The sequence below is a fragment of the Sphaeramia orbicularis genome, chromosome 22 (assembly GCF_902148855.1).
Source record: "Sphaeramia orbicularis chromosome 22, fSphaOr1.1, whole genome shotgun sequence".
In the NCBI taxonomy this organism is placed as follows: domain Eukaryota; kingdom Metazoa; phylum Chordata; class Actinopteri; order Kurtiformes; family Apogonidae; genus Sphaeramia; species Sphaeramia orbicularis.
In genome coordinates this window covers 29,572,455-29,593,829 of record NC_043978.1, presented here as the reverse complement: position 1 = coordinate 29,593,829, position 21,375 = coordinate 29,572,455, and the positions used below count along the sequence as shown (strand labels likewise).

The 21,375-nt window shown below is 37.1% G+C and overlaps 1 protein-coding gene across 2 annotated transcripts in view; it reads right to left on the bottom strand.

Annotated features, from left to right (window-relative positions):
• The window catches only part of aqr (aquarius intron-binding spliceosomal factor), a 146,066-nt gene that overhangs the window by 98,942 nt on the left and 25,749 nt on the right, over window positions 1-21,375 (bottom strand). For both annotated transcript variants that reach the window (XM_030127148.1, XM_030127149.1), the window contains exons 15-18: window positions 16,389-16,491; window positions 9,836-9,956; window positions 9,421-9,562; window positions 6,747-6,925 (exon numbers count right to left, since the gene is read on the bottom strand). In XM_030127148.1, the coding sequence (XP_029983008.1) occupies window positions 6,747-6,925; window positions 9,421-9,562; window positions 9,836-9,956; window positions 16,389-16,491 (545 nt within the window). The remainder of the gene's footprint in view (window positions 1-6,746; window positions 6,926-9,420; window positions 9,563-9,835; window positions 9,957-16,388; window positions 16,492-21,375) is intronic.

The window sequence follows — 21,375 nt, the reverse complement described above, 5'->3', positions numbered from 1 at the left end:
GTCAACCACTTCTTCAAGAACATGGAGAGAACATTATTGGAAAAATATAACTCGATTTTTCATAACTCTTAAAATTACAGCTAAATATGTGTTCAGAGTTCAACCTTGTTGGAGAGAATGTGGAGATGTCAATGTAAATCATGTACATATCTTTTGGTAATGTCCTAAACTTGCATCATTTTGGGATAATGTATATTCGACAATTGTTACAATATTGGGTTATGCAATTCCTACAATATGTTTGGTGATGTATTTTGGATGTATTATTGGTAATAATGTACGAAAAAATGATAGATATTTGTTTAAAATACTATTAGCAGCCTGTAAAAAGGCTATTACCAAAAAATGGTGCAGATTAGAACCACCTACAACTAACGACTGGATACAAATTGTGAATGGAATATTTGAGATGGAGATTCTGACCCATAGATTGAGGACTCAAGAAGAACAGTGTCATGATAAATGGAAGAAATGGACAATTTTCATTTCAACGTCACATAACCAAAACCGATTGTTAGTCACAAGATTTATTATGGTCAATGTATCCCAAATGTCCCCTATGCTTGTTTTGTTTTGTAATGTACAGAAATCAAACAATAAAAATAAAATTAAAAAAAAAAAAAAAAAGAAATATGACCTTAAAAAAAGTTAAAAACAAGAAAAAAGAAAGTCTTAAAAGGTTGAGAGAGGGGTGGGTGTGGATATGAATGATAGGAGCTGTTCAGTCCATAGGATAGAGTCACAACACACTTAGAAAACCACAGGATGGACTGAAAGGGTTAGTTTTAAGGCTACTGAACTGCTTTGCAACTGGATCAGTATAAGTATACACTATGTTATGAATCATACAGGAAATTGCTACATGATTTCCCACAGGAAATTGAATTCCTGCAGAGCTCTTTAAATCTACCACAGTTCTACAATAAATAGAGCAATTCTGCAGCCTGCTGTTGTGGGACTTCAGTGTTTTAATGCATTATTTTGGATCACAGCTGACAAATTAACTGATCAAGGCAGCGTTTTTAATGACAGGTCCTCCTGGGAGTTTGGTGGTTTAAAAACAGTGATAAAATGGCTCCAAATTCCCTATTGGAAGGAGATTTAGCAAAGTCCGACTGAACGATAAGTGGGCTGCATACCCCTGATTAGAGGGTGTTAATATAAATTCTATAATAATATATAGATTTCATGATATAGGGGCTCCCAAACAGGAAGTCTTAACCCTTTGGGGTCCACAGTCATGGCCCTGTGACTGAATCACATGACATTTTCAACACGTTGTAGCGTTGGAAGTCAGTCACATAAACCACTGGGGACAATTGCATTCCAAAGTGCAGACTTGAAACACTCTCCCACTTTTTATTTGATGTTGATAGAGCAAATACAACCGGAGCTATGACAGTTTGACTTTGGAGCAAACAAACGATATAGCGTTATTATAGCGATATAAAGCAAGCATTATATTTATGAGCATATCTTCGTCAATTTTTGTCCTTTTTCAAAACAGAAAAAACTGGCTGAATCTGCGGAATTTAATCCACAGACTGCATTAGCATTACAGAAAAGGGTGAAGATGACCCCCACCGGATGCGGGACCCGGGAGGATCGGGCGGTGGGTGAGAAAACTGGAGAAAACGCCTATGTAAAGATCTGCTTTTATGTCAAATATTTGCGTATAGTTTTAATTTATTACAATTTTAATTTAATATACCTAATATTTGGAACAAATATTCACTTTTAAAGTCTTTAAAAAAGTTCATTAAGCATCTTTGTGTTATTTATGCAATAAATTATATACATTTTTCAAATCGGATTTTATATATTTTGTGTGTTTTTTGTCCTTTTGTGTTGATATAGTAGGTTAAAGTGAAAAAAAAATAATTGGCAGATGAGATAGATGAAGTTGTGCTGAAAAAAAAGATACCAAACATGGGTATAATAAACATTTCTTTAAATAGTATATAAAGGCAAAATCAAAAGTACTCAAAAACATCCAAAATAGGCTCAGACACCAGGTTTACAATAGGAACTGGTACGTGCACTAATGCAAGCTGACAACACGGTGTAGTGATGCTTCTTCTGGTACTTAGTATGTTTTTATGCTCATTCAGTCCAAAGATCTAAAGCAAAATTAAACTATTTTAGAATGTTGCAGGTACTGATTACAGGTGTGGCAACAGTCTGGCCTCAGCTTCCCTCAGTTTATCAAATCACCAATTATTATTTTTAAATCCTAGTGTTATACATGTTTATCTCAGTATTGATTGTCAGTAGCGACCCTCCCACAATCATCTCCTGTACTAGTGAAATTCAGTCTATAGTTATAGTGACAGTGACACCAACTTCTCTGAATGACGGAACTAGAGTTTTTATTTCACCATTTTATCAATATTAGAAAAACCAAATGCATTACATAACTCATTATCTGAATCATCAGCTAATTTTTTTTTTATTTTTTAGTCTGATATGGGAGGATTTTCAGTAATTTAGGGAATCTGAGATAGGAATTTAGGGTAGATGAATGATGGGGTAAGGGGGCGGGAGATTTTAAATTAAACTTCATCCTGCTCGTTTTCGAATGTTTGACTTTCTTTTATATAATACTTTTGTTGTTTGATTTTAATGCAATATTCAAAACAAACAAACAAACAAGCTACATATTTTCTGAAATAACAAAAAAATCTGGAAAGTACAGAGAGCCATTATTATGGAAAAGATACACTGCCTTGTCAAGTTGCATTAGTGTAAAGTGGCAGGTTTTCAGGACTTTGCAAAGTGGCACTTTGCAAGCAGTTGCAAGTTTTCAGCTCATCTCATTGTGAATCTTTAGTGTGAACCAGGCTTTAGGCAAGAGGACATTTTGGTAGTTGAGACCACTTTTATCAAGAGAAGAAAAAATATCTCATGGTTATAGCAAAGGAACCATAAGTTTTAAATATGAGAAATATAAAACAAACATCAATATCATATAACTAGTCAAATTTTGGTTATTTTCTGCAGGTTTTTCACTGAAACTCTAATGAATTGTTTATGAAATAGATGAGCTAATGAAATACTGTTGGTATATGTATGTGTATGGGCTTCAGAAACTGATCTGCAGAGCTGTGTTGTGGTGCATCTGTACGACTCAACACATTATTTCTTAAACTTGTAAGGATGACTGTCCTGTCCACCTCCAGACATCATCACAAAGGGTTTCAGTTTTTACTTTTTTTTTTTTTGTTTGTGGCTTCACTTTTCATGTCAAATATGTTCCTAATTTCTGTCCCTGTGCACTGTTCTACTGACACTCTATATGGGCATCATAAAGAAAATCAAAGACCATCTTGAATAGGACTTTAAGCGTCCACAACAGTATCCAAGATTCATAATATGTGGATTCCTTTTCTTTATCTGTGGTTCTTGTGTCATGAGTTCACTATCATTTTAGTCAGCCTGGTATGCAAAACAAATCCATCACACTCTATTTCTACCTCATATACTTGCGGGGTGTTTAGGGGCATGACCTACAGTATGCTGATAAACCACTACTTGTTATATGGCTCCATTTTATGATCAAGTGGGGTTCGTAACCCAGCGCACAAAGGTTAAGAGCAGATGTGAATGTTTCAGTACATATAGTTAAACTGGAATTTAGTGCTGATTTCTTCTCTGAACACAAAATATTGAAAAAAAATTAAGAAAATGTTGATATATGGCTAATATGTGTCCAGAGTTCAACCTTGTTGGAGAGAATGTGGAGATGTCAATGTAAATCATGCACATGTCTTTTGGTAATGTCCTAAACTTGCATCATTTTGGGTTGATGTATATTCAACAGTTACTAAGATATTGGGTTATGCAATCCTTAAAACATGTTTGGTGATGTATTTCAGATATATTATTGGTAATAACGTAATCAAAAATGATAGATATTTGTTTAAAATACTATTAGCAGCCTGTAAAAAGGCCATTACCAAAAAATGGTGCAGATTAGAACCACCTACAACTGATGACTGGCTACAAATTGTGAATGGAATATTTGAGATGGAGATTGTGACCCATAGACTGAGGACTCAAAAACAACAGTGTCATGATAAATGGAAGAAATGGACAATTTTCATTTCAATGCCACCTAACTAAAACCAATCGTTTTTTATGGTCAGTGTATCCCAAATGTCGCTCATGTTTGTATTGTCCAGAATTCAAACAATAAAAATAAAGTAAAAAAAAAAAAACGTTGATGCATGCAGCTGACCACATTGTTGAAAATCCTCCTGGACCAGCCACACAGAGGGTGAAAGAAAAACAAGCAATAAATAAAACTATAGAGGCTTAGTGGGAGAGTTTACACAGCCGTGGTGTATCCTCAGGTAGGCTTGGGTCATAAGTCAAGGCCCAGTCAGACGGAACAGAGTCCAACTAAGGACTTTATGGGAGGCTGTAAACTGCTTACTAGGATGGCTGTTGGTCGAAGAAATTGGAAAAAGTAAAGGTATAGCGAGCCAAAATGGAAGGTAATCATGTATCATAGTCTCAGGGTTTATGAGGATGTGCTTTGTGATCAGCTTGTTTTTTCCTTCTATTTATGTGTTGACAGTCAACAAACTGCAGCTTTTTAATATAAAACAAGAAGCCAGAGGCAGAATCAACTGAGTCATAGTGAGTGTGGGATGATGAGGAGAGGAAAAAAGTAATAAAGATGTTGACTAGACAAATATGAAAAGTTTGGGGAAAAAAAAAAAAAAATTGGATTCCAGTTGATATTCTTTTAAACGATCCAGTAACAACAAAGAAAATGCCAATATTCATTTTTCACATTTATGCCTTTTTAAGGAAGATGCCTAAAGCAAGACATTTAATTACAACTCAGGAGCACATGTGTCTTGGGAAAAAGGAAACATCAAAACCAAATTTACAGTGACTAATTTGGAGTCATTTTTTAATGAAGGGTTGTCTATAAATTCTGATTAATTTGGGAATTTTAACTCAAGTTTTCTTTCATTTCTAGACACTTAGGCTGTGCATGATGGTTTTGTTTTCCTGTGGGTAATTTTGGACTGAATATTTTGACAATATCTAGATGAAATACACAAACACTTCCACATCTGCCTGTACAATAAGCTACAGCATTAACATTAATTACCTAGATTTCAGAGTTTCAGAGTTTTATAATGAATCAATCACATTTTAACACTAGTACAACTCAACTAAAGCAGAGTAAATCAGACTCACTGGACATTGAACTTGAAGCCAGACCTGCAGCTGTAATTCCTCATCATTACTTCTTTAACAGTGATAAAAAATGTAACAAATTCTGCAAGTCAATGTGGATGAAAACCGAACGCTTGAGTGCAGACAAATGCTAAAGTATCGTTACAAACAGACGGAAATAAACTCATTAGTGACCTCTGTTAGTGACATTACTACTATGAGCACATAAGCATCTCTGCTATCGGTCAGTGCAATTATGTAAAACTAATGTAATTACTGTGATAAACAGGCCACTTAAAATGAACATTTGTGGAATAGGAACATTTTGAAAGTGCTGTGTGCTTCTTTTTATTGTATGATCTTTGTGAAAAGCAGACTCATTAATTCATTTTCCAAACCACTTAATCATTGGGAGGGTCATGAGGATGTCAGAGCCTATCCCAACTACAATTATTATTATTAGCAGTAGTAGTAGTAGCAGTAGTAGTAGCAGTAGTAGTAGTAGTAGTAGTAGTATTTATAAATGTGTTTTAATGAAACACAGCGTTAGAGGGTTCGTGTAAATCAGGGGTGCCAAATCCTGGTCCTCGCGAGCTACTATCCTGTATGTTTTTTTTTGTTTTTTTTTATTTAAACTTTATTTAACCAAGAAAAAAGATCCCATTGAGATTAAGAACCTCTTTTCCAAGAGAGTCCTAGCCAAGAGGTACCATAAAGTGCAACACACAGTTACAACATACAATAATTTACAGGACAAGTCAAACTATGACTCATTGACTTAGTCTCTAGCACTTTGAGTTTGGATTTAAAAGCTTTCAAGGACATCAATTCAGTCAGTTTCCAGTCTTTTAGCAACATATTCCATGTGCAAAAAGCAGACTAGACAAATGCCCTTTTCCCCAGCTCTGTACGGGCGAATGGCACAAAAAGGAACATATGCTCATTTGATCGCAGACAATAAGAATCAACACTTCTTCTTGTTATTAAACTACAGATATAGGAAGGCAATAGTCCAAGTATGGCCTTGTAAATAAAGGTATATCAGGGTCCCAGCCTCCTAGTGGACAGGGGAGGCCAACCCACTCTGGAATACAACTCACAATGATGTGTCACGGCTTTAGAATTAGCAATAAACCTGAGAGAAGCATGATAAACTGTGTCAACCATTTGAAGACATTTTGATGATGCATTCATATAAAGCAGATCTCCATAAGTCTATCATCAAGCTCTGCAGAAGCCTGATAATGACCTGTCAGGTGTGATGGAAGAGGGAAACATCTAAACATGCAGAATAGTAGCTCTCAAGGACCAGGGTTGGGCATCCCTGATGTAGATTCTGAAACATTCCTTACCTGAGAATCTCCTTCAAACACTATTTACCATTATACCTACTGTATACTACCTATTATGTCTAAGAGAATCAATATTGAACCAAATAGATAAGGAAGTCAAACTAAATTGACTCTGAACTGAATCGATCTGGCAGGTCGGTGGTGAAAGTAGCCCTAAAAGCAGATGAAAAGACACAAACATGTGACTATGTGTATTATTACCTTCCCACTCGTTCTTGATGTGATCTTGTACATTGAGGTTAATAGTGACATCGGCGCGGACACGAGCAGGCCAGCTCTCTCCGATGTTAGGCTTGGCGACTTCGACTATGGAGAAAGAGGTGATAGTCTGAGCCATCCTGGCCCAGCCTCCGAACACCGCTCCTCCATACTCTGACTGCCTGTGCGGATAAAGAGATAGACACAACAAGTTAGACAAACGCTGTGGGCTGCTGTCAAGATTGAAATCAGTTGGATTTAGGGCAACGCTGCACATGGCACTACTGCTTACTTATTTACTTTTGCACAAACAACAAGCAAGTTGCTACATCAGTTGACATAATGGGAACACTTATTATGTTAAGCAATGGGTTTCCAAATGTGGTGTACCAAATGTCACAGTCTACTAATAAAATATTATCAAAGCGCAGCGGCACCATGCGAAAGGTAGTGTGACGGCCCATGGGACTGGTGGGGCGTTCGGTTTCTCCTTCCTTGCAGGTTACGGGTGGGCGGGGTTATCCACTGTGACTGACAGGGAGCACTTGGACCCAAACCCGGAGGGGCTTTTCACACCTTGAGTTAGCTACCTCCACCAAGGAGGTTATGTTTTGCTGGCGATGGTTTGTCTGTCTGTCTGTCAGTGTGCAAGATAACTCAAAAAGTTATGGATGGATTTGGATGAAAATTTCAGGAAATGTTGATACTGGTACAAGGAACAAATGATTAAATTTTGGTGGTGATCCGGGGGGCAGGTGCTGATCTGCCTTGGTGGAGGTCTGCGCTCTTCGAGTGCTTTTCTAGTTTGTTCTGGTTTGAATTGGTAGATGAGTCTGCAAACTTTAAGGCATTTTGGTTGCATTTGGTTTCCTCTCATGCAGATCAATACATACATGATCCATAATGCATCACTGCAAAACACATGAGAATGCTTTATTCTCCTAATTGTCAGATGAGACTGGGGTGGACAGAGCAGAGAAAATACAGGGAAAAGGTCCTGTGTTCTGGACAAGAGCAGAAACTGTACTACTCTCCATTTTACCTTATACTGAACATCTTCATTTTTATGTATTGTAATTACTCATTTATCTATTAGTTTACTTCTTTGTATTCTATGCATTGTCTGTTTTATCCTCTGCTGCACAGTGTCCTTGGGTGTCATGAAAGGTGCTTATAAATAAAATGTATTATTATTATTATTATTATTATTATTATTATTATTACATCTGAGGTTCATTCTCTGGTTAGCCACTGCTACAACTATAGTTCTGCTACATCCCAGAATGCAATGCACACCTGGCTACATGAGCCATTCCACTCAAACTTTTGAAGCACATTTCACAGTTGGGTGGGATGGAAAATGAATAATTTTTCCAAACCAAAAGAACTACTCCAGAGTTTGCTAAAAAGAGGTCCAACTGAGTCCAACTGAACAGAACTAAAAAGCAAAGATAGAGTTAACACAGCAGTTTCTCCCAAATCTGTGTTTATGCAATTTCATTTGGGTTCTCAAAATGAACTGGGTGCATAAAAATACGTAAATTTCATTGCATAGATTTCTTTATTCCTTGTGGTATTTGCAATAGTATTTTGAGGACGCCATGACCCCAGACAGAGCACTGAGATCCTCAATTAAAGGAGTGATATTTTCTTTTTTTGTGGGTGTCAGAATGTGGAATTCTTTGGCAATGGAGGAGAAGAGCTGTGCAAATATTTTTCAGTTTGAGAGGTTGTATAAGGAAAGAATAGAGAAGCTTCATAAAAGCATGCAATGAAATAATTTAACTTATGGATGTTGGATTTGTTTTATTTGCATTGACTATTATGTAAACTGTTGACTGTAATAGCTATAAAGGTAAACTATCTGATGTAAGCAGATGTTTCAAGAAAGGGTCAGGTATTATAAGTTTTCTTCATCCTACTCCTTTCCAATCATTTAGATTGGAATGAATAAATGACAATGAAAAGAAATGAGAATTATGCATTTTAAAACATTTCCCTATGGTCTACATAAACTGTAAATGCTATGTTTGGGTCTGAATTCTTCATTGATTCAACTCCACAGGTCCATCTTCAACCCTATTTCTGAGTAATGACACCAGAAAGGTAGTTTTGAGCGCTGGCCCTTTAAATGTAAATGAGCCATTTCATGCCCCCCCACCCCCACCCATTGACCTTGCTGCTCTGTCCCATTCAACCAACCAATATCTGCACATTTTAGGTAATCAGCTTGAAGTTTGTACATATTTTCAGTTTTTCCCACAGTCGCTTCTGCTGATAAACAATTACGGTGTACTGGGAGAAATATTTGTCAGAAGTCTTGGCCTTATATGTGCAAATGTCATGACATAACTAGTTATAAAATGTAACAAATTAAGCAGGAATTGAAATGGGTTGTAGAAATCCACTCGATTTTTTGCTGGAATGAATATAAAGATAGCTTTGCAGCACCTGGAGGGTTCAAATTCAAACTTTATGAACTGTTAGGGTCCAAATACACAAATAAATGTACCAAAGACTAATAAAAGTGGGCTTAGCAAAATATGACCCCTTTAAGAGGGTATAAACCTAAAAGATAATCACTTTTTTAGAGCCCTATGGTTCACTGATATTTAAAGATAAAAAGCCAGTAAATCAATTTTAAATAAAACAATCCAGGTGCAAAATAGGAACTCACCATGGTTTCATACGCCACACCACATCTTCTATATCCTGCCTGATTTCGTAGGTGGACTCCAAACGAAAGAGGTTAAAGTTCCTCAGAAGGTAGTCGTGGAGGGTCAGGAACTGGAGGTTGAGTTTAGGAAGAGCTAGACAGCCTGACAATACACACCCAGACAGACACAGATTATGTAAATACACAAAAAAGACAATGCTGCAAATCAACTAAAATTATGATAATCTGTTCTTTACAAATGAAAAATAAGGTTGTCTGGGGGAAATGTGGAGTTGTATTGTGTTTGCATTTCAGACGGGATAACACCAGACGCTGAAATCAGCCTGTGTGCTCGAGCGTATGTTAAATGAATCACAGACACGCACACGTGCCAACACGATCACATTGTGCACTTGAGTTTATACCCAACACACACCTTCGCCCGAGTAGTACTCTGTCGGAACAATGTTCTCATCCCAGATTATCTTCTCTGTTGGATAAAGGGGCATCTGGTTAAGTTGCTCAATCTGAGAGATTCTGCGCTCGTGACGTGACACCTGTGTGTGAGAGAGAGGACACAGATATGAACAGAGGGAAATTAGGTTAATGAATAAATACCCTCTGTCCCTATGATGCTCTCTACAATTCTTCGCACGAACACTTTCACAGAACAAAGATACATCTGTCACAGTATGTCCACGGTACAAATCTGAGTTAACACTTTTGTCATTTAAGGGCTGAATATTTGCACATACATTACAAGATCTTAACCCTTTTAAGACCTCCTAGGTCTTTTCGTGTTTTCTTTGCAATAAAAGTGTCAGAAAATGTCTTTTTTGCCAATTGTTATGCACCTTTGTTTTCAAGAAGATTTTAACTTTCAATATCTGGCCATTACTTATCATGATGATAAATAATAAATGCTTAAAACAGTGTGTTTTGGTAAAAAAGAAAAAAGAAATGACTTGAAGTTTTTAGCATATTTATTATCAGAAACAACTGTAAATGTCCATAATGAAACTTTTTGATATTTCCAGAAATAAATTTTCAATTATTTCACATCTGCTCAAACATGCTTTTTGGTCTTGAACATTCAGTGTCCATATTATGGCTTCATATTTTTGGTTCTTTCCAGGTGTTTTTTTTAGCCTGTGTGAAAGTCTCTGAAACAGTTTCTTTCAACTTGTAATAGAATTCTCACATTGCAAGTGTTATATGGTGGTGGAAAGCTCAGAATCTCAGCTTTCTGATGCTGTTTGAAGTTTGTGGACAGAGCAAACGGTTCAGGAGTTACAGTAATTTGAATGCTATACAGTGCAAAATGCAGCGCTGGAGAGATTGCCGTTGTTAAAGGGTTAAGAAGGAGTTTCATGTTTTCATTGCTGGTATCTATTTATAGGCCCTAATCTGTCAATCCTGCACAACTAGACCTAGGTATCATATTCCAATTTTTTACGCCACTGAATCAGATGCTTAGACAATTGAGTTGCCTTGTAATTCAATAGTCAAGGAGTAAATCTTCCCAACCACTACTGGCAATCCAAGGTTACACAAACACATTTTCTATTAAAGGAGTGATATTTTACTTTTTTAAATGGAATTATACATTTTAAAACATTTCCCTGTGGTCTACATAAACTATAAATGCTATGCTTGGGTCTGAATTCTTCATTAATTCAACTCTACAGGTCATTTTCAACACTATTTCTGAGTAATGACACCAGAAAGGTAATTTTGAGCACTGGCCCTTTAAATGCAATTTAGCCACTTCATGCCCCCCCAGATTGTTGATTGCACTGCTCTGTCCTGTTCAACCAACAACTGAACATTTTAGGTAATCTGCTCGAAGTTTGGACATATTTTCAGTATGGACTACAACCGCTGCCGCTGACAAACAATAATGTCGTATTCGGAGAAATGTTCGTCGAAAGTCTTCACCTTATATGTGCAAATGTTGTGATGTAACTAGTTATAGACACTATAAATTCAGCAGGAATTGAAACGAGTTGCAGAAATCCACTTGATTTTTGCCAAAATGAATCTAAATATAGCTTTGCAGCACCTGGAGGGTTCAAATTTGTGTTGCTTAAGCAAAGCATTTTTATTGAACCAGAATTACTTATCATAATAGATTGTGAAGAGTTAAGTCTCTAAGCAAACTTTAAAAGACTGGCCATCCTAACAACATTAATGCTAAACAACCCATCCTTCAACTGAGCTGAATTTCTATTGGTACTCAGGGGTTTTTTAGGTGAATATAGACTTTTTTACAACAGACATTTTGGCTTCTCTCAGCAGGATAAAACCAGGTGACCCTAATAACATTAAAGATGGATCTATTCCATTAAAGCCATGCCAGAGTGGCAGTCTGCACAAACCACAACCCTAGAACTGACGCACCTACATGGAATACAGCCACTGGGAATTCAAGTAATTACACCTTTTCTTGCACAAGGAGTCAAAATGTATGCTGTGGAAAAAGTCTATTTAGTAAAGAAAGTTTACTCAACAATGTAATTCACACTTTTAAGCAATATCTACAACCCAGGCCAAAAAAAATGCCTAATAATGTCCAATATTTGGTTGGTCGCTGTAGCAACATTTAGATAAGCTTATGCAGTCACATTATTTATTTCCATCCTAAGGTGCCTTTATTTTTTAGATCTTTTGTCGACAATAGCAGAGCTGAACCACTGTCTACAGTCTTCTCCAGTAGATCGTATAGATTCTCAGTGGGGTTCAGGTCTGGACTCTGGTGTCCAATCCATATGTGAAAATGATGTCTCATGCTCCCGAACCACTCTTTCACAGTTTGATCCTGATGAATCCTGGTGTTATCTTATGCCTCTGCCATCAGGGAAGAAAAAAATCCATTGATGTTCAGACCTGGTCATTCAGGTAGTCGGCTGACCTCATTTTTTCGGGCACATAATGTTGCTAAACCTAGGCGAGACCAACTGACACAACCCCTCTGCTTTAACGATAAGAGTGTCAGTGTGTTAAAACAGAAAAGTAGCTGAAACAGATAACTGAAATTAAATCACATTAACCCATAAAGACCCAGGGCTACTTGTATGGTAGCTCCTAAATTAATTTTTCTGGAGATTTAACCTATCTTAAGTGATATTATAATATTATCATCTGTATTTTGTGTTTTTTTCAGTGAAAATCATGTATTTTCCTATATTTAATTTACTGATCGTGTAGATGTTCATAAAACCTCACACTAAAGTTGAGGGTTATTGTATCAGAAACAGAGACAACTGAAGGGAAGGCGACATTTTTTGCAATGATATCAATAACTGAACACAATAATAATCCTCTACATCAGGGGTGTCCAGTCCTGGTCCTCGAGGGCCAGTATCCTGCATGTTTTAGATGTATCCCTCTTCCAACACACCTGATTCAAATGATAAGCCTATCATCAACCTCCGCAGAAGTCTGATGATGACCGCCAGGTGAGCTGGAAGAGCGAAATATCTAAAACATGTAGGATACCAGCCTCCGAGGACCAGGACTGGACAGCCCTGATCTACATCCATCAAGTTTTGTCACTGGGCATTTGACCGTCTAGCTGGATCCCATGTTCAAGGCAGTACAGTTCCCAGCATGCATTGCCCATCTGGGTTCCAGCTTGGCTGACCTGCATAGAAATACACTCACGCATTTTGTTTGCTTGTCCTTCGACTGACGTTGAGAGAAATTTTTCTTCCACTTCTCTCACCACTCTGCCACCTTGTTTGGGGTCTGAAGAGACTGACAATTTGTCTGTGATCATCCGCATACAAGTAGGTTATTTTTTTGTTATAACAAAAAATAACCTACTTGTATGCGGATGATCACAGACAAATTGTGAATCTCTAAGCCTATCATCAATCTCTGCAGAAGCCTGATAACGACCGCCAGGTGTGCTAGAAGAGCGAAATATCTAAAACATGTAGGATACCGGCCTTCGAGGACCAGGATTGGACAACCCTGATCTACATCCACTGTCACTTATCAAAGTCCATGGGTTTTACTGGTGAATCAATGTTGTAGAAGCTGATGGTGTTTCCATGTTCACTACAGACCCTCTGAATGTCCAAATGGTCATATCTGATGACCATGAAAAGATGAGAAATTGCATTTTACACCAATTATTTACATGTATTTATAGGATTAGTGGATTAAGAGGTATTAAAGAGTTTAGATCAGTCACAGGTGGAGGTTTGGGTCTTTCATTATGCATTTGTGATGTGTAACGCTATTTTAATACTAACCCTCTACAAAACCATACTTCTTATTATTGCAAAAATAACAAAAAACTGTAGAAGAGACAGTGATATTTGCAACAGAATAACCACCACCTCATGTGTTCCCTAACTGTGGCACTGGTGCAAAAGCAAACCTCCTCCTCCTCCTCCTTCATGCATGTTCTCTGTAGTATGCATTCATGTTTTGCAAACACTGTAGTGATCCGAGTCCAATGGCCCTTTTCCTTCCAAACCCACCCAGTCAGATATTTTGGTTGTCTGGGGCAACCTCGGGCGCAGACAAATGAGTCCCCTGATGTTGTCTCTTGCAACAATCTAATCAGATAATTATGAAACAGCTCTTTTCCATGGCTTCTCAGAAAAGGACCTGAGGACGGTCTGAGTGTGTAATTATGAAAAGCCACGGGGCAGCCTTGAAAACATCCACTTCGGTGAAGAGCTCTGTCGGGCATTTGTGAGTGTGTATTGGGAAGAACGGATTCCTGGAGAGGGTTTAAGGGAGGAAAAAGTGGGTGTGCGAAGGAAGGAAGGGGGGGCAAAGAGCACAATCAAACTGGCTCCAGCCTTTGAGAGATGCCGAAAAAAAAACCCTCTCTATCTCATCAGCACCGTCTTCAATTTACCCTGCGTCTCACAAATGCCCACATGAAGCTATAATTGGATTAGAAGGCAAATTCAAGAGGGACGGGCAGAGAAGAGGGGATACTATATGTATTCCAAGGTCAAGAGCTTAAATTAATGACTTTAAAATGAGAAACACAAAACCTATTATGCCATAACGCTGACTAGTCGCTTATTGTGCCAGAAAAACATTGTTTGTAAAGGTGAACCAAAATTACATACGTTATATTATTATCTGACTTATTGTTTACTTCCCTGATACGACGTAATGGTGTATATGTGATTAATTATAACATTAGAGGGTTTAAAAACTGTCCAAGACACATATTTTAGCATATGATTTACAAAGTACTAATAAGAATACAGTAGATTTATCAAAAATAAAAAAAGTATATTTGACTTCCACTAGTTTCAGTATTTTTTTTTTTCCATTTTTTAAATCACATTGTTCTTGCTGTTTTTATGCTGACTCTTATTATGCTTCCTCTGTACTATTATGCATTGTTTGTTTATTATATTGCTTTTATTTTTTGCTGTTTCATTCGTACTATTACAGAATAAACTGTAGAACTTGTGAGTTTATTATATAAAGAGTTTAAATTACCACAGCTTAGAGCAAGTAAGACTTTTTTCATGGCACTTGAAATGAAAAAAAATTCATTATTTCTGGTTGGGGATTATTTTGCCTAAACGTTTTCATTGTGTTTTGATAGATTTAAAGTGTTTTAACACCAATTAAGTCTTTATTCTGAGATTTGATGAATTCATTGCCTGTTAAGACTTCTTTAAGATCTGTGAGAACACGGCCCTTTCTTGCCAATATCGGAGTCTGGATATCTGTTCAGGATTATGCTGCATTATAGATAATAGTCCTTTTTCATCTGTTACGTCCTACTGTGAGGCCCCCAACATGCACATGCAGAGCTTTGAAAAATACTCAGCAGGGTGCTTAATACTCATTATATGCACTGCCCTAAAAAAATATTTTTATCCAGTTAGCTGTGTGTATAATTCTCAAAGTGATTTTTTTTTTTATGAAATATGTTCATTGTGAATAAGTTTCTCCAGCCAGTGTCTTCTAGCAGTGTGCTTTTTTAAAAATTATTATTTTCCAAAGAAATATGGCAATAATGTAATCTATTTCTGTCTTTTATAAGTGTAGCTTTATTTTTTTGTCACTACAACACACTATAAAGTGCATTTACACTTTTTATTTATTTAGACATGTTTCTGTTTCTGACAGGTTAGTATGTGTAGATGGTAGGTAGGCGTATAAGGTGCGTAAGTACACAGATATTAGGGATATGATAGATACATAAAATTTGATTTTAAAAATCAACTGACATGAAAATAATAAAGGTCAAATGATTTTTTATCAAAGTTTAAAGGCTGAGTGAAAGTTGAAGAAACCTGTGGCCCTATTCATGAACCTCCCTGGTTAAAAAAAACAAAAAAAAAAACAAATAAAATACATAAAATATTAATAACATTCTGAGGTAATTTAGAAGCACCTTCACCTTTAAGAGAGCTGAAGAAAAGGTGTGAAACTATTCACAGCAAGAGGTGGACTTGAGATGTTAAACAGTTTCTTCACAGAAATTCAAAGATGCCAAAAAAATAAAGCAGAGGAAATATTCTAAAAGCAGGGAATGACAGTTAATTAAGGAAACAATGTAGATTTTTCTCGCAAGGATAATATTTCTGGTCAACTAGCCAGCAATCACAGACCTTTTACTAGAATCCACATCTCCTGACTGAGTCAAACATAGACTATGGCATTTTTATATACGTCTTGCCTTACCTTGAACATAATTTAATAGTATAATCAGGTTTAAGTATCTTATATTTTGATGCATCTCTGTTATCAGTGAATGTAGCTGCTACAACAGTAATGTGCTTACTGGAAAAGTAAGAACAAGAACTGCATCCGTAAACACATCCTAGGAAGAAAAGATCCCTTAAAGGTGACCTGGGATATTGTAAGGACCAGCAATATATACTTCTACAGCAATCTAGAACTTATACTACAGTAAAATGATAGAATAAGAAGGAAGAAGAAAGTGTTAGAACTTGAAACGTGTGCACAGAAAATGTCAAAACAGTGAAGACGTTTACCAGCAGCTCGAGGAGAACCACCTTCTCATAGGTGGTGTCCTGCCCTTCAGACAGCTCGGGTAGCAGACACAGATACGAGGCCACCCGGTGGAGTGTGTTGGGACTGCAGGGAAAAAGAAGAAGATGGTTAGCTGGGATATTCAGATTTGCAAAGTTCAAATTGAGGTTATGAGTCGGGATGACAGATGAAAGCTGATCGCTGTCTTCAAACGCTGATTTAAAAATTAATGGAAAAGCCGAAGAAAAGATAAGAAAAGGGGCAATCTTGGGTCTACTTATTCTATATGTGTAAAATGAATCTAGGAATATGCATTAAGAGACTGCATGCGTGTCCACTGCTTTTATTTAGGACACTACCCCTCCCTGTGTGGAAGAGTTTTCTACTGGCTGCACTATACGCATGAAGATGCTCAGCCTTATCTAACACTCTGTGCTTGTTAGCACTGCCGCATAAAGCAATTCTTCTGTTTACTTTGACACTGCACTCCTGCTCTGTCAGCATGTATGTGTTGAGGGGCCGGGGCACACTGATGCGACAGGATTATGAAAATCAAAGGCCGTCTCCGCGTGTAAAAGCCGAGGCGTGGTTCTCTGCATACAGACCTGTTTGAATCACGCTGACACACTGTGACACAGGCAGGGTCTGGTACACAACGAAGGACAGGACCTGGACACACTGTGACAGGCCTGGACACACATACACACACGGCACGGACCAACAGGATCCGTGGATGCGCATGCATTTTACTGCTTGGGCAGTGGGGTGGCAATTGTGCCAGAGCTGCAGTTTGGACAATGACCTGGCATAGGTCATGTGGACAGCCCTTCCCTTAGCAACAAAATAACAGCAGAGCAACAATTCACTGTGAGTAATGGAGATGACTGGACCAGGTCATGACTGACAGCTAAGTAACTGGCAGGGGAAGGTAAAGATGAGGCCACGGCACAAACAAGTCTACAGCACTGCTGCAGGACGGTTTGTAGCTGGAGTAAACCTACATCAGCACATTTAATGTTAATTCAGCAAAAGTAATGTGCAATTTCATCATTTCAGTATTAAAGAATCATCTAAGGTGTTAGCTCATCTGTTCAGGACACTGTCATGTAGCAAGAAAGTCATGTAGACAGAGAAACAACATAAAGAACCAAAAACAAATCTATCTTAATTTCAATGATTCAAAACTTCAGCTAAGACACTGTAAGGATTTGTCTCATCCTCTCTCAAAGGAATCACAGATTTGAGGGGCTTAAGATGCTCAAAATCTCTGTGAACAAAAGCAGTAGTTTGTTTTTTAGCATCACTGGTTCATTCTTCCATAGCCTCCTTTCAGAATACTGTGGTCTGAGAGGATGTGAGACATTCTGCATCTACTTTGTTTTCAGGCTGTAGAAAAGTCTAGATTTTGGCTAATGACAGGCATCTCCAGACAGATAGAGAGGTCAAATATGTGACTGACAGCTGTTTTTACCAATCAATGGTCCTGTTCTGTGAGGTGCAACCTGGATTTTACTGCTGCACTTCATCTCTCCACATGGAAGGCTGGAAAAGTGATTTTCCATACGAGCATGAAGCGATGTCAGGTTGTTTGTCTACATATTAACCTTTCAATGTTTACAGAGAAGAAAGAGCTGCAGAAGGAAGACGTGTATTCTCAAATAGTGGCGTTTTTCTCCCTAAACCCAGGTCCTGATGCTTTAAACCCCCATGTGAAATCTCATCTATGGAATGGACATGTTATCAGATCCACAAAAAAGCCTTTGACTGATATCATAATTATTATTTTTACACTGCAAAAAATCTAAATCTTACCAAGTGTATTTTTCTCATTTCTGGTCAAAATATCTCATCACACTTAAAATAAGACATAATCACATACAGAGTAACTTTTCAGTAAGACAGAAGAACCTATCTTTGGACAGCAGATCTCGAAAATCTTATTTTAAGAAATCTTACCAAGATAATTATCACTTGTTCCATTGGCAGATTTTTTGCTTCATTCAAGAATTTTTTTTTTTTAACTTAATTCAAGCGAAAAAATCTGCCAATGGAACAAGTAAAAATTATCTTGATAAGATTTTTTGAAATAACATTTTCAAGATCTATTGTCTAAAAATAAGTTCTTATATCTCACTGAAAAGTTACTCTTTAGGTGATTGTGTTTTATTTTAAGTGTGATGAGATATTTTGACTAGAAATGAGAAAAATACACTTGGTAAGATTTAGATTTTTTCCAGTGTATTTGCACCTTCCCAGCCTCAACACTTAAGCCTAAGTAGATCAGACAGTAACACAGAAGAAGATTAACATTTCAGTTAAGTGAAACTTAATATTCATTGTATAGAGTATATTGTTATTTTTGTTCTTTATCAAGTTAGAGTTAAAGTTTTAATTTTATATTAACCCTTAGGGGTCCACAGTCACAGCCCTGTGACTGAATCACATGACATTTAGCACGTCGTAGTGTTGGAAGTCGGTCACGTAGACCACTGGGGAAAATTCAAAAGTGCAGACTTGAAACGCTCTCCCACTTTTTATTTGATGTTCATAGAGCAAATACAACCAGAGATATGACATTTTAAAACCAGAGCAAACAAATGTGAATAAAAGTATGAAAATGACGTGGAGCGGGTATTATATTTCTGACCATTTCTTCATAATTTTTTGTCCTTTTTCAGAACGGAAAAAAAACGGCCGAATCTGCAGATTCTAAACCACAGACTGCATTAGTATTATATGTAAGGGTGAGGATGACCCCACTGGAACCGGATGCGGAGTCCAGGAGGACCGGAAGTGGGGGTGGGGGGACAAAACCAGAGAAAACGCCTACGTAAAGATATACTTTTATGTGAATTATTTGAGTATAGTTTTAATTTATTACAATTTTGATTTTATATACCTAATATTTGGAACCAATACTCACTTTTAAAATCTTTGAAAAGGTTCGTTAAGCATCTTTGTTTTATTTATGCAATAAATTATATAAGTTTTTCAAATCGGATTTTATATTTTTTTGTGTAGTTTTTTTGTCCTTTTATGTTGATATAGTAGGTTAAAGTGAACAAATAATAGACAGATGAGATAGATGAAGTAGTGCTGAAAAAAAAGATACTAAACATGGGTATAATAAATATTTTTTCTATAGTATATAAAGGCTAAATCAAAAGTACTCAAAAACAGCCAAAATAGGCTCAGACCCCTAAGGGTTAATCTCTCATGGGGTTCAGTTAATTTTGCTCAGAAACAGCCAGTAGAGATGTCAGTCAAAGGCCTACTTTCATACAGTGAGAGAAAATTTCACAGCCTGTACTTTTTCCTCTTTTACTTGAGAAACAGAGGTTTTTGCACAAGTATCTGTATTTCTGCTTGAGTAAAACCACACAGTAGTGTAGTGTTTCTGCCACAGGAAACTTTGACTTGATTAACTTTAAGTTATTCTATCCACGTCTGCTTTCATATTTTGTTTTCTTCTTAAACCCCCCCCCAAAAAAGAGACAAAATTCAATAGTGAAGTCAATTTCCTAAGATTTCTAAATGTCCTTTGAAATGACAGAATCACAGTGGAGAAGTAATCCACAGCCCCAATTACACCAATTATTTTGACATTTTCACTCATGGTAAATCTTTCCCATTTTGTTTACATTTCACAAAGACATGCATACTCTTTGATCGTGTATTCATTTGTGCTTTGGCCTGAAATGACACTCGACACGTTCTTTTTTTTTTTTTTTTTTTTATGTAATTGAAAGGCAGTGTGTGATGTGTACGTGAGAGAATGGGTGTGTGTATATGTGTGTGTGTGTGTGTGTGGGCAGACTACGCATTGTGTGTTCAGGGGGGACTTAGCGGATAAATTCGGAGCGGCGGGTGACTGGGAGCTTAGCCTGTGGGTAGCGCAGCTGGAATAAACTGGCATTAGCGTGAGTTGTTTGGATGAAAAGTGCCTCGTTAAATCTGATCGGCATATTTGGAGTTACCCAGGAGCTGCTTTGGTGACAGTTTGCGGAGCGGCGAACAATACGGTTCATGCTAAATTCAAAACCCTAATACTGGGGGAAAGGAGCAGAGCCTCTAGAAAAACATGAAATGGTTCAAATAAAGTCTTTACCTGATTCAGCTCGGCTCATAACCCTCTGCCTGACTCAAATTTTAAGAATTTATAATCCCTTAAAGAAGTTAAACGCAGGTGATGGATATGGAATGACTGCAAAGATGAAATTTGTGTTGATCTGGCATTGACTAACTAACTATTCTGCATCTAATCAAACTAAGACAACATAGTTACATACTTTTGTGCAGGCATGTAATCAGTTAAAGCTGTAGAGATGGTTATCGGTGAGGAAAAAACAAATCCTCCATCTGTGGCTCATTCCTCTGTCCAAATCTTTTGCTTTCATATGTGTGTGAATACAGTGCAATAAATATGTCAGTGATATTGACAGTTAGGGCTGGGTATCATGGCCAATTTCCTTAATCGATTCAATTTCGATTCATAAGGTTCTGAATCAACTGATCACGATTTCATTTGACCCAATCCAATATCGATTCGATTCAGAATTAATTGAGATTCAGATTCATTTAGTGAAACCAAAGTACAATTTTGAGCTGTAACCTGATTATTTGACTATCGCAGCATGCAACACACCAATACTGGTATCAATATTGACATTAGAAAGGATATAAATATTGATCGAATCAATTTTTTTTTACCCAGCCCTATTGACCATATTACGAATTGATTGCATACAGAGGTGCTTATAGTGTGGTTTGGATCCTATTTGCATTGGGATCAATCGCTGTGGACTAACCTTTGGCATGAGGGTTCGTACACATTTTTCAAGGTCAAATTCAAGCACTTTTAGAGGTCATTTTAAATTTCTTCCAGCATAGCATTGGGGTAAAACACATATCTACAGGAATACATATACTCATAATTATTTTTTTCCCTTTTTATCACAATGATGTAAATTGTTTTATGCTATAAACATC